Here is a 23,239-nt window from a genome sequence, read left to right on the forward strand (position 1 = left end):
GCTTAAAAGGAACTAGTGCCTATTCGTGCTCAGTTTGTCAACTGGGCTAACACTCAAACATTAACAACAACGATTGCTAAATAGGAAAAGTTTGACATTCTGAATTATCGACATTTCGTTAAAGTAAACGATATATCTAAAATTGCACGACTGAATATACGAGGTCTACCAAGAGACGATAGGTACACTGTTAGGATTAGAAAAATACGCGAGATAAAAGTTATCGAGACGAAGCAACCCTTAAGACCACTTCTCGCGTGAGGAACACCAACAAGATGCATTTTCCACGCAGACGTATCGCTTCCCTTATTTTGAGGGGGTTCTCGTTTTACAACGATCACTTTTCAAAAGGTACTATATTATCAAGAAAGAAAAAACTAAATATTATTTGAGAAGACAACTGTCTATTCTAGAACCTAGCTAGACAAAAGCTAAACCTTAGAGTAAAAGGGCAACAAGCCTCTAGAAAATACCCCTCTAGCTTGTTCTCTATATTTCTTCCTTTCCATTCCTCAGTTCTCCCATCCCTTGTTCAGTCCAAACTTAGCGGTATTCTTACGATAGGTTCCTGGTAAGTACGCCATATGGCTGAACAGAATCCGAGCACTAGATACTGTAATTACAATTGCTGTCTCGAAAGCGCATCTCTAACAGTTGCCACCTTCCTTTTGTCTATACCACTGCCTATCACGGACGGATGCTGTTGCATGCCGCTTGGATGGGTCAACTCTCTATTCATCGATTCTGCACGTGTCAACCACGACCTCAACCTGTCAACGTCTGCTTTTCAACAAACAATCCTCACACACCGTTACTTTCTGCATCCTAAACAACCTTCTACCTTAACCTCCTATTCTTCACCCTGTAATACTACGACGATCTGATATGCGTTTCGATACTTCTGATTGCTATTATTATTACTGAATGACACATTCAACCCACGTAACAACAATCTGTTGTCGTTCCTTAATCGCCTGTCGACCACTTCCGTTACCGCTTATGTTTGCGTTCGGCTTTGACCACGCGCCTATCATGCACGGCTTTCACACACATATACAACACATATACCTTAAACAATCTATATCAAAAACGTGCACACATTCAAACCAAGCATCGATCATTATCTCTGCATCATGATGACACTCTCAATGACATATTCCTTGTGGCTTTTTTCCCCCATATGATTTTTTCAACCACTACATCGTGTACATCATAACAACGTTCATAGTGTGCCATGCAACGAAGGAGTGGCAATGCGATCTGGGTACGTGCATCCCCAGAGGCTGGCGCTGTAACGGGGTTGCAGACTGTCCGGGTATGCGCGATGTATCCGACGAGGTGGGATGCCCGAGACGCAATCGCCGACCGCCATTTTATGGCCGCAAACCTCACCAGTCTCGAAGACTGCACCGGCACAAGGGGCGAACCCATGCGAAAGTGTCGCTTGCACCTAAATTTTCAGATCCTGCTAATTACCAGCGATACCCCAGCAATGCGGGCGATGTGCTCTTCGTTAGGGATGATTGGACGGTAGCTGATGCCTGTGAGTCGCATCAAATCAGAATTTTTCCGAAAAATATATGCCCACAGCTTAAGTTTACTGGTAGTGTTTTTGGCGACTACCTGCTACCATATACATTTAGGTGACACCGTAAGTGAATAAACAGCAGGTAGCAAAAAACGGACAACACAAACAATTGATAGAAACGATATGAAGCATGTTCTCAGACATTTCTCGAAAACACATTGTTACAACGAAGCTCTGAATATATCTTTCTTCTGAAGATACCTTCCGTACAGCATGATGCATATACATTAAAAAGAAGCTTTATACATTTTCGCCCATTTAACGATGCATCTATTTAACATGTCGAACACCGTTACATCGTGTAGAATAATTGTTTTTTTTTAGCCCTGTCTTTTTCGTGATTAGCAATCGTTGAGCAAATAAACTGCCTACACTCACCACTGTAATTGTTTATTTGTTCGATGCAGTCTAGGCTACGATAAGCAGGTTACATGCTGATACTTGCGTCCTATAAAGCATGTAAACGCAGCTTATACTTTGATTTAGCGAAAAATAGAAGCACTTCCCATAGAGGCTTAATTGACCTTCGTCCCGTCGGTACAATGGAGTTGTTTGATCCTTCGAGTATACTTCACATAAAACGTATATAGCCACAGACACTGCATTAATAACCCAAGTGGGGAAGCTCATCCTGAATGCGGCTATCAACCAAATCAATCAATCAGATTATTGCTCAGCCCTCAAAAACTGTTTTACTCAATCTATTTACCTTAACAAGGCACATACTTTCCGAGCCGTTTGCCAATCATGTGGATTGGCTTTTACCAAACTATATATAAAGTTGCCTCTGGCTTTGAAGATAAGTATACGTACACGTATGTATGTAAAAAAGGTATGTACAATCTTGCTCTTACCGGCAATCCTACTCGAATACGGAATTTGACAGAATGAATACACAAGTAGAAGAGTAATTCCAACATAAGTTGCTTATTAAACAGTTTCTTTAGATCGGACTTTTCGAGCGAATTTTACAACATTGACGCTTCACTGTCTGCCTATTTTCTATGTCTAGATATAGCCTAAAGGTAGCACTCTAAACTCGAATCTGTCGTTTTATCACCCTCGTGCAAGGACATTTTCACTCATGGTAATCGTTTGTAAAAGCATTCGGCACACGCGATGCTCAGTGATCCCCTTTGTGATGCGACGACTGATTTACTCAGAATGTTCAACAACATCATTGACAACCCAAAAGTACATCCCATTGCGTGACTCTTAGCAACTTAAGTAGAGTTTAATGAAACACTACTTCAAACAGAGTTGTCACATATAGCTTCGCCGTAAAAGGTACTTCAGCGATATTTTTCTTTACTTTCCTTTCATACGCTAGACTGTAACTAATGCTTACTGCAGCTATTAAGGCTTACCATGTGTGAGATATCCGAAAAACATCGAGACACGAGCTGTTTCTACGGGTATTAGGGAAGGAAAGCCTTAGGACGCATACAAATAGACAGCGCTAGAACAACCGTTAAGATGTCCGCGAACTAAACAAGTAAAACGTGAAGGGGAGCAAGTGCGAAAGGTAAATAGACAATAAAATGTTCCAGTAATGCAGACAAACCAGTATCGTTGATTTTTAGAGCTCTTGTTTTGAAAAGCAGGACACAGGTAGTAATCTCAGAGAGCTGAGTGTCGACTTCACCCATCTAATCACCTAATGGCATCTAACGATTGGCCGCCCGAAAATGGCAGACAAAGAAGAAACGCCACAGTTTAGGTTTTAAGGGAATCGAATAAAAGATGGGCAAATGTAAAGCGGCGCAACGATAGAGAAAAAAAATTATGATGCAACTTTGACGAAAACGAATGGTTAAAAGAAGCCATGTTAGCCGTCATTTGCGACCGATTGGCGAGAATTGGGAAAGACGTTCAGTAAGTAGCCTATTTTTAACTGACTGGTCGGCGGATTGCGTGCGGCTCTTAGAAACAGGTCGCATATCTATCGAGGCTTCGCTGAAGACTTCCCTTTATTTTTATATCTAGTGGCCCATCTCCGCCGCCGCCGCCCCCCTGTTCGTAACTTGTCGTTTTAACGCAGTGGCCAGCTTTTGGCAATCTTTCGTCAATTCCCTAACCCCCATTTCCCAGCTAGCCTTCGCGACCAGCAGAAAATGAGTATATATGATATGATGAATGAAAATATAGTAATAGGTAGCTGTTTCGTGAGAGAGGTAAGAAACGATTAAAAATAAAGTAAGAAAGATGAAAAACCTTTGTGTGATCATGCCCATAGAAGAGCCATTAACGTTTTACCTATGTTATTATTTATATCAGGTATCCACACCTGTTTCATTCTTCCGGTATCGTGGAAACAATGATAAATGATTAATACTTTCGCGTGCCATACGTCTGTGTGGGCGATTCGAGGGAGCTGTTCGGCCACATCCTATTTTACGGAACGCAGTAGATTCTGTTGGTTTACAAATCTGGCTCACTAAATATAACATTTGTATTCAACTATGTTTATCATATTTTATATTCATTGTATCGTATCATTCTAATCAGATTACAAGGAATTTGTTTCACTTTTTGCCTGTTTTAGCTAACTGATCGCGCTAAATTTATATTATGTTGTTCTTTTTCTGCTTTTTTTTGTATTATTGACTGAAGTATTCAGTTCTATTTCTAGCTTTGTTTTCGCTTCATATACAGTTTATGGTGGTGTTCTTTTTTTAAACAGGTCCCAGACGCCCTCTACCGCCAGACACGTTCACCACACCGTCCAATACATTTGACCCGTTCGATAGCAACACGACGCCCTATCATGTCCACACGCCACCGAGTCGGGTAACAACGAGACCCTTCTATTCCGCAACGGGTGGGATGGCAAGTTCTACGTCCTATTCCCCGAGTGGGAATCATTATGCGACTTCTGATGGCCAAGATTATCGATCAACCACTCGTTTTGAGGCCTTCTATAGACCTACTACAACTCGTTCTCCAGTGCCTACGACCTTAGGTGTCCGATCATACCCCCCTGAGTCGAACAGCCAGGATCTCTATGCTAATCGAGGCCATCCTGGTCTATTTAGCGACTACACCCGGCCAACACGTTACCCTTTTGCAAACACGAGTTACTATTACCCGATCAGCTCGAAGCCGTATTTTCCAGGCCCAGGCCCAAGATATCCGACGCTTGAACCAGTTAGCGCACGACGAAGCCACCCTTCATCAGTTGTCACCTATCAGACACCTACTGACAACCTTTACCGCCCGACCCGTTATCCGACGTCAAGGATATACACAGAGACTGTCACCAGTTCCTATTCACCGATCCCGGAAAGATGGCGTCCGCCACAAGTTGTAACGGAGACGAGATTGCCTGCCACCCCGGCAGGACCAGATGGCCGAAGGCAAACGGTTACGACAGCAGAGCCGACGACGACGCGTGCTGCTTTAGCAACAATTATGACTACCACAACACATGCGCCATTTGTCGTGCGCGAATGCCTGCGACGAAAGGAGTTCCGATGCGCATCGGGTCAATGCATACCCCGTTGGCAGATATGCGATTATGTCACAGACTGCTACGACGGATCAGATGAGCGTCATTGCAAACGTGAGCAGATGCCGACCCGAGCGAATACGTGTTCCTAACGACCTTCTAATACTAATTCACACTAATGTATTTTCCTTTGAATGATTTATCAATCGGATCGTCACATTTACTAAAATGTATTTAGAATTCCAATCTACTATAGACTAATTCACATACATTTTAAGCGAAAGATTGAAAAACCAGAAATTTGCCCAATGGTTTTGAAACAATTACGAGTTTGAAACATCTAACGTGGTTTCATAGACCGAATGTTTTGCATCCGAACACCAGCTTTGATCGCTAAGGGACACATCTAGACAATGGAGCTGTACGTTTAGTTCGTCCGACGGAATTAGACGATCCCGTAAACGGAAGCGCATCTCTAGATTCTACTCGGCTTCAGTTGATTTGTTGCTTGCACCAGCATATACAATACGACAGCTTTACATTATCTTTACATAATTAGCAAATGACGTACATTTTTTGCACAAGCAATACTAGTGATTAAAGCTGTTCGACTTTAGCTTCAGACTTAGATCCGAGAGGCATCGTTCGCATTGTAGTAGGACGCAATGTTGATCTATGCACTCCTTCGGTTTCGATCTGCCTTAATCCCATCGGTTCTCTTGCTCTTTCCCTCAATACTTCTAAATATTGCCATGTACGGCATCACGCCGCGCCCAATTCAGATCATGTACCTGATGTGTGGGTAGAGCTTCCTTTATCTCGTTTTAAATGTGGAAACTGCCCTTACACAATTTTGCGAAGGCTGTGCTCCTCTTTGCCACATTGGGCATCGCATCCATTCCTTTAGACTGGTCACCAATAGACCGAGTCCGATTAGTTTCTAATACACTTTAAGCAATATACAGGCAAAGAAAAAAGCAGTTAAGGGAGCTACACATAATATCGTTTAGCGAAAGAATAGGGCGTGTGAATGATCGGCGATGACAGATAGACAACACTGCTGAGTAGCGGTGGCATTAGCTACTTATGAAGACTGATAACTCCCTTCAGTAGTCGTCTTCCGCCTGCTCAATTGTATAGGCAGTATCGCTAGACCAGGCACGAGAAGCCGTAGTATACACCGGAAGCGAAGCTACAACAGGGCTGCGGAGGTAACAGGAGCTACGGCTCGATGAGTTGCCGCCCCTAGCGGCCGTCTGCGTCCTTCAACGAGAAGACCACAGACGAGGTGGCTATGGACGACTAGGAAAGAAGCTTAAGAGGACACTTGGCCTCCTGACTGACACGGAGCACGATGTGAGAGGCAGGACAAGCTAAGGAAAAGTGGTTATAGCATCCTGTAGCCAAGGGGATCGACAAGCAACGACACAACATGGGGTGGAATGGCATTTAGACGGGGATGACAGTGACGAGTGTCGGGTCGACGTACCTCGCATATTTTTATTTGAGACATACGCTGTTGATGGAAACTTGGTTGCGCTGGCGGTGTAGATGGCCGAGGCTGGCTTACGCAGGTGCTCTCACACTAGGCTCCATTACTAGCCCGTAACATTGTTCTATTTGCACACGGAAGAATACGTTGGCTCAAGCAAACAGGACACTAATGGTAGCACTATTGAAGCTGGAGTGTTAATTTAATAATTAAGAGAAAGCTAGTATTTTGTTCAAGCCGGCACGTTAAGGCGCTTAGAAGATAGCAATCCGTATTCCGTGGATTGTTAACTAGGCGAGCAACGGCGGTGAGTATCTTCTCTTCTACATCAGAGCGGCTATTTCAAATAGATGGGTGGCAGCAGCTTATTTTGTTTAAACAAACGCAAACACTAGACTGAAGAACGGCATTGTCGTTCGCCAAAAGGGCTTTCCGTAGTGCTATTGTGCCTTATTAAGCGGCACAGTATTTTCAGAGATACAATTTATAATGCAACATTATTCAACAACTAATGTAATTAGCATTGCGTACTAAAGATCGTACCAAATCAAGCGGCTTTTACTCCTTAAATTAAATGCAAAATTCATTAATTTCTACAATCTACTAACGCCTGTTAGACCATCTGCATTTCAGCGTGCGATGACCGAATTCATTATACATGCGTCAATGGTCAATGTATCAACAAGGGCCTCGTTTGTGATGGAAACAATGATTGCCGAGTACGTAAAATGATACTTCGGATCAGTTGATATTAAAATCTGAGTAATTAATTGTTTTCATTAAATAGTATGTAGTCCGCGCACAGAAATGGCGTCTAGGAGCCAATCTATCCAGGAGTTATTCTCAGTTTCTGTAATTCCGTCTAAAAAAAACGGGAAAAAATGTTAGACCCACGCATAAGTTTTTACAATCCTTGCTTATTGCTATTCTTCTCGAAGGTTTCGTTGTATAAACGCTAGGTTTTGGACATAACGTCATCACTGTTTTCTGTTACGATATTTCTTTGCCCTTCTTAGCTGGCTGTTGTTTGGAAACAGCTTTGCTAATAATATTTAAGAGTTAACTAAAGGTAATGGGACGACAAGGGTTCAATATTCAACACACTCATTTTCAGTCCTGGCTTGCACACAAACTGTATATATGTAATATTTTTTTTTTTTTTTTTTTAACATGAATACGGATTATAGATAAAAGTACGTGTAAGCATGGCTTTTCGTTCTAAAATTTTCAGGACAAAAGCGATGAGGCAACGTGTAGTAAGACGTTCTGTTCGCCCGACGAGTTCCGCTGCGGTGATGGAAGCTGTATACCAAACAGGGCACAATGTGATGGCCGGAAAGACTGTCGTGACGGCACGGACGAAGGCCCGCATTGTATGCGGCAGTCGGCCGTGTCCAATAGGACAGTTACAAATCACAGTGGTGCAGCTGGAAATGCCGAGAGCAGTGCATGCGCTTCAAACGAATTTCGGTGCGACGACGGCTACTGCCTAAATGAAAGCCGTCGATGTAATCGAGTGATTGATTGTCACCATGGCGAAGACGAACTTGGCTGCGGTAAGCCGTATTCAACTATCGTGCTGACTGAATGGTGTTTGAAATTTCTCAATAAACCATCATATATATATATATATATATATACACACCTCTTCTTCTTCTTTATATATTCTTTAGCTGTTTAACATTGTTGTTATAAGAAACGAACAATAGTTGATGATGATGATGATTTCCATCATTTGCTTCTTTGAGTTCTTTATAAGCGCACAAAGCCGGAATAACTATGAGACGAGAGAATTCCGTCCTATCGAAGGGGCACTGATGATAATAATAATAATCCCTTGTGGTTTTTGTTTGCCGACACGCAGAAGCGGACAGGGGGTGCGCAGCGACAGAGTTCAAATGTCCCCAAGACGGCCTCTGCATCCGACAGAATCAGCTTTGTGATGGCGTGCTTGACTGCATAGGCGGAAACGATGAAATGAATTGTGAGTGCATAATCATAGTCAGCTTTAAACAGTCCCATGCTTGGACCATAGCACGGGCAGAAAAGTAGACCACAAAATACCAAAGAACTGTGTCATCTTTCGTTCGAGTCTTCTTGTCTAAAGTAAATTAAGATTACAATTTTATGACTATATATGTGCGTATGTTTGTTTCTTCGAAAAAACACAGTAGGAAAAATAGTAATTGTGACTAAAAATAACTTCGAAATTTTGTCTATGAAAAGTATAATGTAATTTTTGCGATATCACGCGCTTCTTTTCTTGCAGGTGGCAATCATCACCGAGTAAATCCAGCGCATAGCTTCAGCCATCCGAAAGATGCCGACAGAGCGCACTATCCAAAGCATCCAAATCGGCCGGATGAAAACTCTGACGAACGATGCCGCGAACATGACCGTCGTTGGAGACAGGAAATGGAGCGTCGTCGGATAGAAGAACAACAACGAAGACTCGAACAGGTCTGTTGATCTTCTCAGATGTGCCTAACGTCGCGCATGAACAAATCATCTTGCTCAAAAAACTAAAACTTTTAATCTTAGTGTTTATAAAATAACTTGATTAGTAAAATTTGCGCGAAAGATATAGCGCCATAATAGGGCAAAGTGTTTGGCACTTTGCAGTAAATCACATAGATTTACCCGAAGTCTATAGCTGCTTTCCGTCATATATTCGTAAACGCTGGTGCGCAAGGCAAGCCGTAAGGTAATTGCATTTGTCTGCATGTACAGATGTTTATCTAGAGCAAACATAAATTGTTTATAGATGTTTCCTTTATGTTATCGAAATTTGATTAAGTAGAATGATTTAATCTGTATAGCAGCAGTATGAAAAGGAAATGATTCGCCGGAGAGCCGAGGACGCTCGACGGAATCGCGAACATTGGGAGTTGAAAGAACGTCAACAGGAAGAGGAAGAACGCCAGAGACAGAAAGAAGAAACAGCTAAAAAGTTTGTACTTGACATATTTTTTGCTGTTTGTTATTGTTTTATGTTTAGTCTTGCTACTATATCGTATCTTCGGTCTGTGCAGATGTCGAACTTTGAAAGAGCACATTATCAGATAAAGCATCCCTTACTGCTTCCCCGCTAAAAAAGAGATTTATTCGCCTCTATTTACACACTCACTAACGCTAAACGGGTCAAAGCTGCATGCCCCGACTACGAAGCGCAGAGGAGCAGCCTCGTACGGTTGTGGAAAATGGGCACAATAAATATTCAACAAATGTCGTTTACATTAGTACTGACATAAAATCGATGGCAAACACAGGACGCTTCCCTGCTGGAATCCACCACAAAAAGCTGACGCACGATTTCTGTTGTACTCTGCGCAAGCATTATAGGTCGCCAAGGCTGAAAGCCTTCAACGGGATAGTTAAGCGTAGGCTTAAAGGCTGAGCCTTGAAGTTTATTTCTCTTAAAAGGCCGCACAAGCAAACCTCGTGCAATGTGTGCTACAGGAAGAACAGACATCATCAATTCAATAGCCTCCTTTTCGTGTTGGTTGGTTGTGCTTTTTATAATGATATTACTTGCCAAACTATATTTCAACTTCGCTGATTACAGCCCAGGTGCTTTGTAGTTTGTGTCTATAGCGGATTCGAAGCTATGATTTCTAGCTCTTTCGGACAAGCCATAATAATATACTGTCGTCAAGAAGCGTCATAAATACGATACGAACGAAAAGCATCGAGTCTTACATGTATGCCTTCTCACTCCGTTTAGTCGAATTGGGCGAAAGGATCCGGAATAAAAGGATCAAATTGTCCTACTTCTCCATTGGGCTTGTTATGCAAACGAACCCAGTGGCACCTCAAGCTTATATTACAGCTCAGCTTTACACTTCTACCCGCCAGCCAACGGCTTGTTCAATAATACAAGTATCATCGAAATTTCGTAGATCTGGCGGAGCCATAACTCCTAATGAAGCAATATGAAATGTATTTAAATTGTACGCCTGGTAAAACAGGTTATAAACATTAATTTTTTACTTTGGAAGCAAAGCGTCATCTCTCTACACATTCAACCTCGCTGTATGAACAAAAATATAATAACTAAAGACAATAAACAACTAAAGAAATGAATATATTAAGGGTAGATAAATGTTCGGCACGCCAAAATTCGACCATCTGTTGGGACCTTGGACTACGACTTATGTTTCCTTGTGCTTCGATCGTTTCTTGAGAACCGGAAAACATCACCGATAGAAAAATAGGCTCGGTATAATTAAGCTCGACCCCGAAGCAGGAACTATCCTACAAACAGGCATGCTCGTACACACATGAAGTTTCGCTAACGCTGACCTGCTTCAGATCTGAACTTACCTCTTTGCTTTCCAACAATTTGCAGGGTAGATGATGCTGTTAAATGGATCGAAGATGCATTGTCAGAGGCGGGTAATGTAGTGGAGGCGGGGGTGGGCTCATCCCGGCAAGGCCAGTGTCTTCCGGGCGAATTTGCCTGTCGCACCCATGATCAGTGCGTAGCAGCAGGACGTCGCTGCGATCGGCGCCACGACTGTTTTGATGGGTCTGATGAGGCCAACTGTACGTGTACCGCCCAATCACGGATCAGAGTTTGCTAAAAATCTTGATATCTTTAAATTCTATTATTATTATTATTATTACTTAATATTATTATTATTATTATTATTATTATGTAAGTCGTGCAGGTTACCTAGACGTATTTCGCTTGGAAAAACATACAACGCTAAATACAAACTTTTTGAACACAAAAGGATCTCTAATATTGGAGTAAAATATTTAAGATTTACGAATTAAAAAACGTACTCAAATAAAGTTATTCTTTATGCGAATAGATAGGTTATACACGATCCTATAGTAAAAGAAGCCTAAATATACTGCGTTCGGGTATTGAAAGCATCCAATGCGCTCCCATCAAGTGAAATTCGGAGGCGACAAACAAGTCCAGTTTATTCACGCACACATCCAAGTACTGGCTGTCTCTAAAAGATAATAGGACACATTTGTGTCCTTTGCACGACCCATTGTCCATTTGCAGACGCGATTTACCTATTTCGAACCATTTTAATGGGCCTGTTATTCAAGGCCAATGGAAAATATGTTTCAAATTTTATGCTCAACTTGCAGCCGAAAAGCTAAATATCAGATATGCGAAAAATGCGGTTAGCTGCGCTGTGATCCATAAGCTGGCACTAGATTTTTCAAGTAATTGTTACTAATGTGCGGAAAATTCAGGTTGTACAAGCGGTGAGTTCCAGTGCGGCGACGGATCCTGTGTCCGAGCGCAGAATCGCTGCGATGGCCGACGTGATTGTTCTGACGGAGCAGACGAAATCGACTGCCCTGATCAAAGTAAGATAAGCTAGCAACTTATAACGTGACAGATCCAATTAAAATTACAAACAGTACCCATTCGTATGTCAGAGAAAAACTGTGAGACAATTAATGGAAACATGCAGCAAAATTTCAATTCCACTAGGCCGGGGGGGGGGGGGGTAGAAGGTACGAGTTTTAGACTAGGTCAAACAGGCTAAGTCTTCGATAACGACCAGGCCTTTCAAGGAAGGAACATAAAGAGCGAATTAGAAGGAAGGAAGGAAAGAAAGAACAACACGATTAAACCTATTTATGTGGTAGTTTTTGTTCAAAGACTTTATCTTCATTTCGAGCTAGTCTAATGCAGCATGCCCCGCTCGCTAGTTGCCCTAGGTTTCATGACTAACATGTTATTTTACGTTCATTATACATACAATCATATCGGATCCGAATGTTTACAATAAATGGAAATTGTTGCATGCTACCAAAAACCAAGAACTTTGCGGCGCATCGAAATTTCACTGTGGAGATGGCCAATGCATCAAGGATATTCTCCGTTGTGATGGTTACTATGATTGTAACAACTTCGCTGATGAACAGAACTGCGGTAAGCAGCCTGGCACAATAATAAACAAATAAAAAAAATAGGGGTCTATTCTTACGAACACATAGACATACAATAGAACGGAACCAGGAAACGATGATATAAAAGAAACTTTGCCGATCTCCGACATCCATGTTGATGTGGCAACTAGGACATTTAATAGTGTTTTTTTTTTTTTTTTTTTTTTTTTTTCGCCATTTACTGCAATGAATATGCGATAAAATTGTTTTCCTTTGGATTTTTTTCCAAATTTCCCAGTTTGGATTTTTAATCCAAATTTCACCAAAGGCTGCTCCCGTCTGAAGCAAAAATATCAGTGAAAAAAATAAATATCTTTATGTACCAGTATGTCCGAATCAGTCCAGTCTCAGACAACTAGCTTCCAACTTTTAGCAAGAATGTAACTAAATATCATTAACAACCCTGATTCCAAGTTTGTGATAGGTCTTTTTACAGTCTTTTATCCGGTTTTACAGTCTTATTATCCGAATATACTATACGATATAGTAGTACTGCAGTAGTACAGCGATAAATCAAACTAGGCAATGTTCACAATCTATAGTTCGCTTACTTAGCGAATATAGAAGAAAAAAAGTCTTCGATTATTTACGCGCACACGCGAAGACACGTACTTGTGTTGTAAACGATACATAGACATAGATAAATAGTTAGTTATATGGATAACTACACAGACTCTTCTTCGTCCGCTTAGATTGTCAACTATCACATATGGATATAACATGCATCTAGATTTGCTAGAGGTTGACACAGTCGTGTATGAGCTTACCTTCTGTTATTCTCAACAACAGAAAATCATATACAAGTATTATGTTCTTGCATGCGGCCCTCTTCATCGCGCTCTCATCCAAATGGACTATGGGGATCTGCTCGTGATCGACAATCAACGATCAAACTTCACCAATCAATAAACAAACAACTGATGCTTCATGGGTGGCGCTCCCTTGACATCGCGACCTATTGCTAAAAACGTTTATATGATAATACTAATAATCATGCAATGAAAACTTTCGGCTTTATTGAACATCTCTTCCCTGTCATATCGACTTTACTTGGCCCTTATCAACATACTAACCATGCATGAAACACGGTATTCATCGTGCATCCATTATTTCAACGAAACGTGCCATTGACACAAATGTGGTACGCTGTGTACCGAACCCGCCTTGTCTCTAAACTCACCTATGGCTCTATTATCGATCTCCTAACGTATTCTACATTAACATGTCGACATAACTGAAACAAATAAATATACAACCTTTAAAATACGCTTAGAATTTCATGATTGTGGTCCAGCGCAGTTCAAGTGCCTGTCGGGCCTATGTATCGCAAGGGACGAATTCTGCGACGGCATACCCCAGTGCCCTGATCGATCAGACGAGATCGATTGTTGTAAGCGTCACATGATTTAGGCAGTTTTTCTGTGTCTCTGAACCTATGTAGTATGTTGATGTACGAATCGATGTAAATGAAAATATATGGTATACACATAGGTAACGGTGTTGTTGTTAGTATTCATGAGGTCGAAAATTAGCACCTTAATTAAGCTGCTAAACGGCGTATTGCGCAACATAAAATCAACTAAGGACAAAGTGCATGGGACCAGTCCTAACTGTATATAATGTTTGTTGGCTTACTATTGGCAAACGACGCAGGGCGCTGTCAGCCAACGCAGTTTACGTGTACCAACGGACAGTGCATCGAGCGGGGTCACCGCTGCGATGGCAAACCCCATTGTGCAGACGGATCCGACGAGAACGGATGTTCCGGTAGGCATCATTGCCATACAAATAAATCCTGCCTTCGACGGTCATCCTCCTAATACTATCCTGATGATATGAGTAGAGGAAAAAACTCTGTAGATATAGCCGAAGCCCCTGTCCATTAATCGTGTTTTTTTAAAATACGATTTTTTTTGCTCTGGCTTTTTTCTCATACAAACACAGATTGCCTTATCTTGCTTCCTTGAAAACACCTATGATCTAGTACTCTTGTTCTTCATAGCCAAACTCAAAAGTCAAGCCAAACAAAAGAATGCGATCATATTTAAAAACTTGATTCTCCATTTTTTTTAGCCTTTGTAGCTTGCCCCTTTACTTTTTGCCCCTTCGTACTTTAATTTCGGCACGTGCATGTTTCGTTGTGTTTTCCTTCATCATTGCCTTTATTATAGCGTTCAGGAAAACTATTAATCTTTGTTACCTTCACTGAAGGTACTTCTACCTCATTCAAGGATTAGGACTGATAAGAAAATGAAATTTCTGTACAATAAGAAGGTCTCGTACCATTTAGTGTACCCTGACATGTCTACGCAATGCTTCGTTTCGATTTTACTTCAATAGAGTAAGTTGACTTATCAAATATTTAGCTTAACACTCCTATGTTGACTTTACAACAATGTAACCCGCGGTCGACGCTTTTTGCGGAATACTGCGCACTGGATTTCAATACTTTATGTTAAATTTTAATATGCAGCTTGTGGCATAATGCCCGACTAAACGCATGTCTACTTAACAAAATACGGTAACTCGCTACTTTCCACATGCCGAAATATGCCTCTTGAACCGTAATCTCGATTTCTCTTTCGAGAAGCTGCTCCATGTAGAAAGAGTTTTTGCATTTTTAAACTTTCCTTTGCTTTTCCTGTTTGAAATTAATGAATGCCTGCTATAAGTAGTACTTACCGAAATTCTATTTCTTCTCCTTCAGTAGTTTGTAATAATTAGGACAATGTATATATATATATATATATATATATTAACCATTATATTCTATTAAATATAAAAAGGCTAGGAGTAGGGGCTAAAAGGTTCGCTGTCATGCCTTCAGGTGTAGCTAGAGGAAAGTATTTCAAGAGAAATGCAAGCGCTAGGCACTTTATGTCAATCTATAATGCCTACATGGGGCAAAAGATGAACCAGTTGCTACATTACCAACGAGTGCTTCACCTCAGCTTAACAATAGATAAAGTCATCTAAACACTTATTTCAATTCTTAGACAATTATCAATAGCGTAACGTTTCGTAGCCACCGTATCTACCGAGCCGACCAAAGCTGAAGGCAGAACATGGTGAAACGTTTTCAACACCGTGATTTTCAAATAGAACCAGTGTGTGCATGATACACGTACGCAGATTTGATTTTCCATGAGCTAACACAAACTTTCAATGAACCAAACTTGAACATTCAATAAATAACTGGTTCAACTGACGAAACTTTAATCCGTTTGAAAATAACCCTTCTCCAAATGTCAGGCCGTAAAAAAACACTTTTGGGAAAGCCTCTGGGATTACTAGCGTCGCCCCGCGCTAAATCATTGAGTGAAATTGTTCAATACGTAGTTCTCTGTTTCCTTTCTGTTCCAGTGAGCGATATCGACGTTCGTGTCTATCCTTCTTTCCAAAACGAGACAGCTGGACATAACGTCGTTATAAGGTACGTGTGAGATTTTCGGGCATTCGTTTACGTTATTAATTCGTTATTTTTTTTTCACTCGCTGCTTGAGCAACAACGCTAGCCAGTAAAAAAAAAAAGTTACAAAAAAAGTTACCTAAAAGTACATAGCTTATCTACGTATTCTTGTGTCTTTAAGAGTAGGCGTACGAACAGAACGAAACGTACGTGATATCAAGATGAGACAGTGTAATTATAACGCACATCTATGGTATCGGCACCCTTGTCATCCATTATCAATATAATGAAGATTACTAGGAAGTACATGTATACGGACAGGCCACAACTGTGTTTCTAAGTTTTCAGCGATCTCGCTCGACCTATCGTCCTGTGATTACGAACAAATAAGATCCCGTCATCTCTTTTTGCGTCAACATAAAATCAACTAAGGACAAAGTGCATGGGACCATGGGAACCTGGACGTTCTCAATGATATAGAAAAATATATTCAGCTAGTTCACAGTGTGATATTTGGTTTCATTGACATTGGCAGAAGCGCAGAAATTATCGAAAACAAGCCAGGTCGATCGATTGCTTTTTACTGCAATGTAACAAACCCCGATTATATGCCTGTACAGTCCCTTTTCTTACAAGTAAAATTGTGTGCCATTCATTATCGTCTGGTCCGTGCTTTTATCGTCTTAATTGGTTGCATTTTACCACTGGTGTTGTTTCCCGGCTTGCCCATCTGGCTCGATGCCTATCTACAGATGCCGCGACGAAGGACCCCGCCGCTTGAAGGTTCATTGGGCTCGCGCCGATGGACGACCACTGAAAAGCGGTCACAGCGATCACCGTGGACGTTTGACCCTGCCTCGAGTTACCGAGGACGATGCCGGAGTCTACCTGTGCGTGCCACTATCCGTCGACGGCCAGGAGCTGCGGCCCAGCCAGAAAAGCGCCACCCTCGTCGTGACCGCCCGTGTGTATCCGCCTACCCATGCATTAATCTACCCATTTAGCGGTATACACGACCCCCGATATTTAGCAAAGAGCCCACAAAACGGAACTGTTTCGGCTCGCCGGCAACGCAGACAGCGTTACGTGGCTGCTGTTGAGTCCGGTATATCAGAGACTACGCCGTCGGGGCAAGCGCACGCCCAATCCGAAAATTATAAAGATAGTACAGAAAACGCAACTGGGGGTAGTGGTGGCTTGAAGTCCTCTGAACTGAGCCAAGCCAATAATGCCAAAGAAAAATAGTGGCAAATACTATTCACCACAGTAAACCACATGGGAGAGAAAGGGCAAAAATGAAACACAGCGAGTGATTTACACGCACGTCCAAATAACGAGAGATAGACGCGCTTCTATCGAACATAAGTTCAACAGTAGGTAGAGATACACATAACTTCTATGCTAAACGAATATCTAATTAACCAATTTTCTAGTGTTAAATATTCGAAATACAAAATATATGTAATACACACATGAATCGTTACATGCGCATATACAATACAAATCAAAATCATCAACGTTGAGAGGGCATTCTTGACGCGGTGACAATGATGGTAATAATACTACATTGATAATTACCATAGTGGTCAAATTATATAGGGACACTGATAATTATTATAGTGGTCAAGTTTATGTAGAGATATAGAGGTTTACATATATATATGAATATGATAAGCGTACGTATGAAGTCATTCATCAATAATTACTAGGTTTAACGTGATGGACGTACAACAGTTACTGTTTCTATGATTGAATGATAATTGATCTTCCTCATACGTTTTTCCATTGCTGTTTATTCGGTGCTGCCGTATAACGACAGATGATATTCAGTCTTATGCTATTTGGTTTAGTGATTGGTCGGTTCGTGCTGTTACTATTCAAGCTATTAAGGATAATAGTTTGAACTTTTTTTTCGTTACTACTATCGGCACTTGTGTTCCGCCGTCCTTGATCTTCAGTTTCCTTTCTACATATAATAATGACCGTAGTTCATCATTGTTAATATAAATAGTCAAACAAAGCACCGCTCATTCGTAGACTCGCCGAAACTATTATTATGAATCATAGACACTCTAGTCCTAACCAGAAGTTTCATTTATGTTGGAAACTATAAATGCAAAAGAGAACTGCAAATGTAGCTATTTGTTTTTACTCCCCGCGTTCGCAGCCCCCGTTTCTCAGTGACTGTCTGCACCTTTAGCGGCACTCGCTTCCTTCTCCCACACATACATATACGCGTCAGTAGTTGTTTATTGTAAAAGCCCCGGCCGCAGAGCAGTCAATGCTCCCAACATCAGATTTCCACAGCCTTGGTCTGTGCGTGAGTCGTAGCCAGCCGTCCAACTCTTACGTCCTTTTCCGGCCAAATACGGCCTGTAGCCTGCAACTTCGGACAACTGATACCTTGCTCTTTCACATACTTGTACCTTTGATGTTGTTGTTGTTGATGTTGTTATGAAAAATCCTGCTATGGCTATGCAATACGATGTCGATGGCATCGGTGGCGATTCAGTATTGTCTCCTCCATCTCCTTGTCTTTAATTTTTTTTAAATTCTCACCAGGAACGTGCATCCGCGCCCACACTCGCAAACAGCACAGAGATTAGTAATAGTACATTTAAAGTAATGTACAATATTTAAAAACTGCTTTGTCTATCTATCTATCTAATCTTTAGCGGTGGTGGGTCTCTCAGCGTCAAGCAAGAAGTCTTACAGGGACGGTTAATCATCTAGTGTGTACGAAGCTCGTTATCGTTGGTCAAAAACTGTCGCTCTAGTTTTATCATCAACCGTCTATCTATACTATATTATACTAATCTTCCATCCATGCTTGATCGCTGGGGTGCGACAAGGGGTGACATTGGGGCATTCGGGGACCAACCGGCTAGTGATCCACATCATTATCAGACATTTATCAACTTGACATTTCGGAAGCCAATCGAGAAGAACTATAGACAGTACTTCTTCGATCGAGCCTATTTCTGTCATTTATTGCCTGTTGTCTGCCGCGCCTAACCTACAGTTCGCAAAGCCATGTCGGAAATGAGTCAATAGCAGACAAAAGTGGACGAAAATAGAAAAAAAAAAAAATCGAAGTAAATAATTGATATAAAGGAGAGCAGAAGTTTATCTTTCCAACAATGACTTGTTGTCTTTGTGTGAGTCCACCCTTGATTCTCGCGTTACCCTTATATCTTGGGTCTCATCGACGTGTGCAGCGCGGTGCTCCTGCTTAGGTTTGGATCAGCTTCTACGGGGTCTGCTAGTATGCTAGTTTCGAGCTCTGCCAGTAGATAAGAACAGTAAATCTTAGATTCCGCAAAATATCTATTAATTTCGCTTCAATAACGAGGCTTGTAGCGACCTCCTATTTGACTGAAAAGCTGCCGTTACAACACACACAGCAGGGCGCGCTATGCCTTCACCAGTATAGCAACATCTACAGTCGAAATGTCGGACAAACGAATCCAAGTAGTAATAGTAACGAAGACCTCAAAAAATGGTCCTCTAACCCAGCTATATTGCGCCTTAAGACCCACAATGCATGATACTGAAATTAACCATTTGCTATTACCAAAACGAGTCCTACTGCTTCTACTCGACCTCTGTACGCATCATCGTATGGGTTTACGAGAAAAACAATTTATACGAATAGTCGAAGATGTATTATCTCAAGAAATCGCTTTGAATCTAATGGATGAAGTATGCGCTTATCTGTTTGGAGTATTTTTACTACTGGTTCGAATTGGTACCTTTATTTCATATTCCATCAGCAATAACGAGGTGCTGCAGAAAATAAGTACTTCTCGTCGTCATTAGTTTTCAAAATGTCGATAGTATCAGGGTAGCAATTTAATTAAGTTCAGTGCGATCTGCAGGTCTTGTATTTCGGTTATCACTAGTCAAGCTGAATCAGCGCCTTACAGCAGCCAGTGGGGTTGTTTTGCAAAGGCTTGAGGACATAGCTTCAAAATGTTGTAATGTAATGAGGTCATACTTAGTCGAACCTATCTATGCCTGACCGCTCTAGACGGTCCGGCGGACAGATTGTCACAGAGAACGTACTGATAAGGGTTGCTAGTACGATTTCGTCGTTGTCGCCCACATAATACCATATGCCTACATGGCCCTGACAGTTGTGGTCCAGAGGTCAGCCTGAAGGGAGTCTGAGGAGGCCTGCTACGCCTGGCGCCGCGGGCCACTTCTGGGTACTTCTCCTGCATGTAGGTGGACTGAAGATGAGGCTGTAGGACTATAAAGGAAAAGCTGTTTGGCCTGAACATCGCACACACGTCGACTCATCGCTTCGCTATGTTCGTTGCACGCAGCCATTTCGAAGGCCTCCAAGGGCAACCTCGCTACAGGCTACTGGACCATCAGCAGCACATCAACAAACGCGGCAACAGTCGAATACAAGAAGGCCCGTAGAATATCCCGCAACTCTGGTGAGTGGCCGGAACTAAACTTGATAGGGACTCGGTAAGAGGTACGTACGAACAGAGAACAAAGACTAGCCCTTACTGAACCCGCAGATTGCTTCTGGGCTTGCTTTCGGAGTAGTCGGTTCACGCGTTTTTTCGACTCTTGGTGGCGCTCTCGTCGTTAGTGTAGATGTCGCATATTCTTGTGCATATTTGTCAAAAGACGCTTTCAACCCAAAAGTCCTTTAGCTTCTAGAATCCCGCTTCTCAATATACTTACTCGGAGCACATGTGTATATTGTAACGTGAATCATAAAACATCGGCCGTAATATGTAATATAAAAGCACTAGTTGGTCCGATTAGTGTGCAGGAAATGTTCTAGTTATTAGGGACGAAACCGGTAAGCTCAACAAAAACTGATTGTGGGAAAAAATGAAAATATCTAAAGTAAGATAGCTTCAATTAGTAGTTAAACTAGTCAAAAGACCAAAATGTTTGTTATGTTAACAGCATCAGTGTCCGAGGAGCCTAACCGACCTATCCTTGTTCGGCCGAATGGTGGTGGAGACACTGCTTTGGCCGGTTCTGGGGGGGGTGCGTCCGCGACCTCTGAAGGCACAACGCCGACTGGGCTTGATGTTTCCGAGGGTTGCAACCGGGACGAGGCAGCCTGCCACAGCGGACAGTGTGTTCTGCGCAAGTATCTCTGCGACGGAGACTACGACTGTGAGGATGGTTCCGATGAGCTCAACTGTGGTCCGTACTCTTATGAAAATATGTTTGTATACAAGTAATTATTCGAATGTCGTAATGGTCATTGACTTAATATTTCCCATTAGGAGAATGCAAGATAAAAGCGTACGATCTAATAAAGAAACGTATTACAGTTAGGCAGTGTCGTGACTGGAACTTAGCCAAATGAAGCTTAGATGATGCTGCTGCTGCTGCGAATTTGTTGTCGTTAATGCTCAGTGTACGTGTCAGAAATGGCTGGATCACGAAGTGCTTGGATTATATGACGTATTTGCGCCATCTTTTCATTTCAGCTCAACAATCAGAATGCGAGCCCAACGAATTTGAATGCGCCAATCGGCGTTGCGTGTCCAAGACGTTCTGGTGTGACGGTGATGATGATTGCGGAGATCGAACTGACGAAAGTGACTGTAGTAAGTTACGATTGATGAAAGTAATGATTTAGTTGGGCACGCACATCAAGGTTTCGTTGTACTGCGTCAAATGGGGGACTTACGCTTACACATAATCATTGTTAAAAGCCTTCTTTAATTTGCATAGTCTTTTATTTATGCTTAGAAGCACAAACAGACCTCATTTGGCATTAGTTTTTCTCGTCTTTAAGGCCGCTCCCAAGGAACTTGTACGTATATCGCATGCCCGTGCCACATGACGTTGGACTAACTTATCGAAAGACGGTTATTGAAGTGAAATCAAGCAATTCAGTGAAAAAGTACAAAACAGTATTACAACAGTATGTGATTGTCTAAGTTCCTACAAAAAAAGCTCTGCTATTAAGTTCTTTTTTCCTCTGCAATGTCGCTTCACAGAAACTGTAGTTGTGGGGTCAGCCTGTAGCCAGCGCGAGTACCAATGTTCGTCGCAGGATCAGTGTATTCCACGATCGTTCCAATGCGACCAAGAGTTCGATTGTCAGGACAAGTCCGATGAAATTGGCTGTGGACCACCGATCATTATCACTCCCCCACCGAAGGTAGACTATATGCATGTGTTCGGTAAAATCGACACTTCCCCACTCGACAACTAAACGTAATGTTAGGTTCTCTTTTCTAAAACTGCAACATAAACGTAAAATGTTTCGGTTCCTAGTGCTTTTCTGCCTGCTCAGACTTTCCCCGAAGCGTTTTCGTGTGGGAAAGAACAATACTTGTATAGACAGGTGGGTTCCGATATCAATTGGCACCTGTATGGATTTGTCGATTATCACCAATATTAGTTACATTTGCTCATTTGTAGTCATACGAGCGCTGATTAGGATATCGTTTGTTTCAGGTGGTAACCGCGTCCGAAGGTGATACAGTAAACGTCAGTTGTGGGGCTATCGGTAATCCGGAGCCATTCATTAGCTGGCGAAAAAACTGGGGTCATATTCCTTCTCCCCCACGAGTGACAACAACGTCCGATCGTGGCGTTGGCATCCTGACGATTCGAGAGGTATGTTAAACAAATTATGATGGTTGGCTTGCTACTGAGCGTTCGACTTTGGTATCACTCGTAAATAACGCTTCTAAAAGAATATCGTTTTGCAAATCCTCAGAATGTTTACGTTTTACGAATCACCATAGATTCCGTACAGGTCGTATCCTGCCTTAAGTTACGCTTGACATGAGCTCCCTCTATCTATCCCAATGATAGTAGCGGAAGCGTCAGCGACGAGAACTCTGTAGATTATCTGAAAGCCAAATGACTATGAATTTTATCGGACTATTAGTAACTGTAGAACTTAGAATACATAATTGTATAATTTTGTGTAATAAATAATGCATACTCTTCTTGTAAGCGTATTTAACAAACTGTAAATGCAGTTATTCTATAATAGTCGGCACAAAATAAGTAAGTTCGAAGATATTACTTCGATCGTAAAGCTACGTACTTATTTTTCTTCATTAGTAAACCCAATTTCAGCGAAGCTATTTTGAAGATAAAACAGGAACTTATCGGATCTTTGCTTAACAACTTTTCAGTAGATGTTACGAATTATTATCTGCAGATGCTAAACACTTTTGTTACGTCTTCTCCAGGTATCTCAGTCAGACCAAGGCGCTTGGACGTGTGAAGCAATGAACGTGCGAAAAAATGTCCTAGCAGTCCCCGATACGATATTGGTCGTTAAAGCGCGAGGTATACTACACCAGCCGCCGACTAGATTACTATATAATATATTCTAACTAAACGTAGATAATAAGACGACTGTTTGCTCTCCAG

General features: G+C 41.8%; 1 protein-coding gene across 19 annotated transcripts in view; it reads left to right on the top strand.

Moving 5' to 3' along the window:
* Window positions 1–23,239, top strand: part of LOC111253553 (basement membrane-specific heparan sulfate proteoglycan core protein-like) — a 231,847-nt gene that overhangs the window by 178,610 nt on the left and 29,998 nt on the right. For 10 of the 19 annotated variants that reach the window (XR_002674718.2, XM_086992110.1, XM_022813123.2 and 7 more), the window contains 19 exons: window positions 4,272–5,150; window positions 7,162–7,247; window positions 7,760–8,084; window positions 8,393–8,512; window positions 8,798–8,988; window positions 9,348–9,478; window positions 10,877–11,073; window positions 11,746–11,862; window positions 12,323–12,433; window positions 13,724–13,840; window positions 14,104–14,217; window positions 15,814–15,883; window positions 16,612–16,823; window positions 20,188–20,304; window positions 20,792–21,037; window positions 21,328–21,447; window positions 21,844–22,007; window positions 22,307–22,468; window positions 23,056–23,155. Coding sequence is in view for 18 of the 19 variants with exons in the window: in XM_086992110.1 (XP_086848236.1) it covers window positions 4,272–5,150; window positions 7,162–7,247; window positions 7,760–8,084; window positions 8,393–8,512; window positions 8,798–8,988; window positions 9,348–9,478; window positions 10,877–11,073; window positions 11,746–11,862; window positions 12,323–12,433; window positions 13,724–13,840; window positions 14,104–14,217; window positions 15,814–15,883; window positions 16,612–16,823; window positions 20,188–20,304; window positions 20,792–21,037; window positions 21,328–21,447; window positions 21,844–22,007; window positions 22,307–22,468; window positions 23,056–23,155 (3,579 nt within the window). In the remaining variant the exon portion in view is untranslated. Of the gene's footprint in view, window positions 1–1,228; window positions 1,544–4,271; window positions 5,151–7,161; window positions 7,248–7,759; window positions 8,085–8,392; window positions 8,513–8,797; window positions 8,989–9,347; window positions 9,479–10,876; window positions 11,074–11,745; window positions 11,863–12,322; window positions 12,434–13,723; window positions 13,841–14,103; window positions 14,218–15,813; window positions 15,884–16,611; window positions 16,824–20,187; window positions 20,305–20,791; window positions 21,038–21,327; window positions 21,448–21,843; window positions 22,008–22,306; window positions 22,469–23,055; window positions 23,156–23,239 lie in introns of all 19 variants that reach the window. The other 9 variants (XM_086992111.1, XM_086992112.1, XM_086992113.1 and 6 more) reach the window with 7 other exon arrangements.

Source organism: Varroa destructor, unplaced genomic scaffold (genome assembly GCF_002443255.2).
Source record: "Varroa destructor unplaced genomic scaffold, Vdes_3.0 BEIS01000006.1, whole genome shotgun sequence".
NCBI classification, from domain to species: Eukaryota; Metazoa; Arthropoda; class Arachnida; order Mesostigmata; family Varroidae; genus Varroa; species Varroa destructor.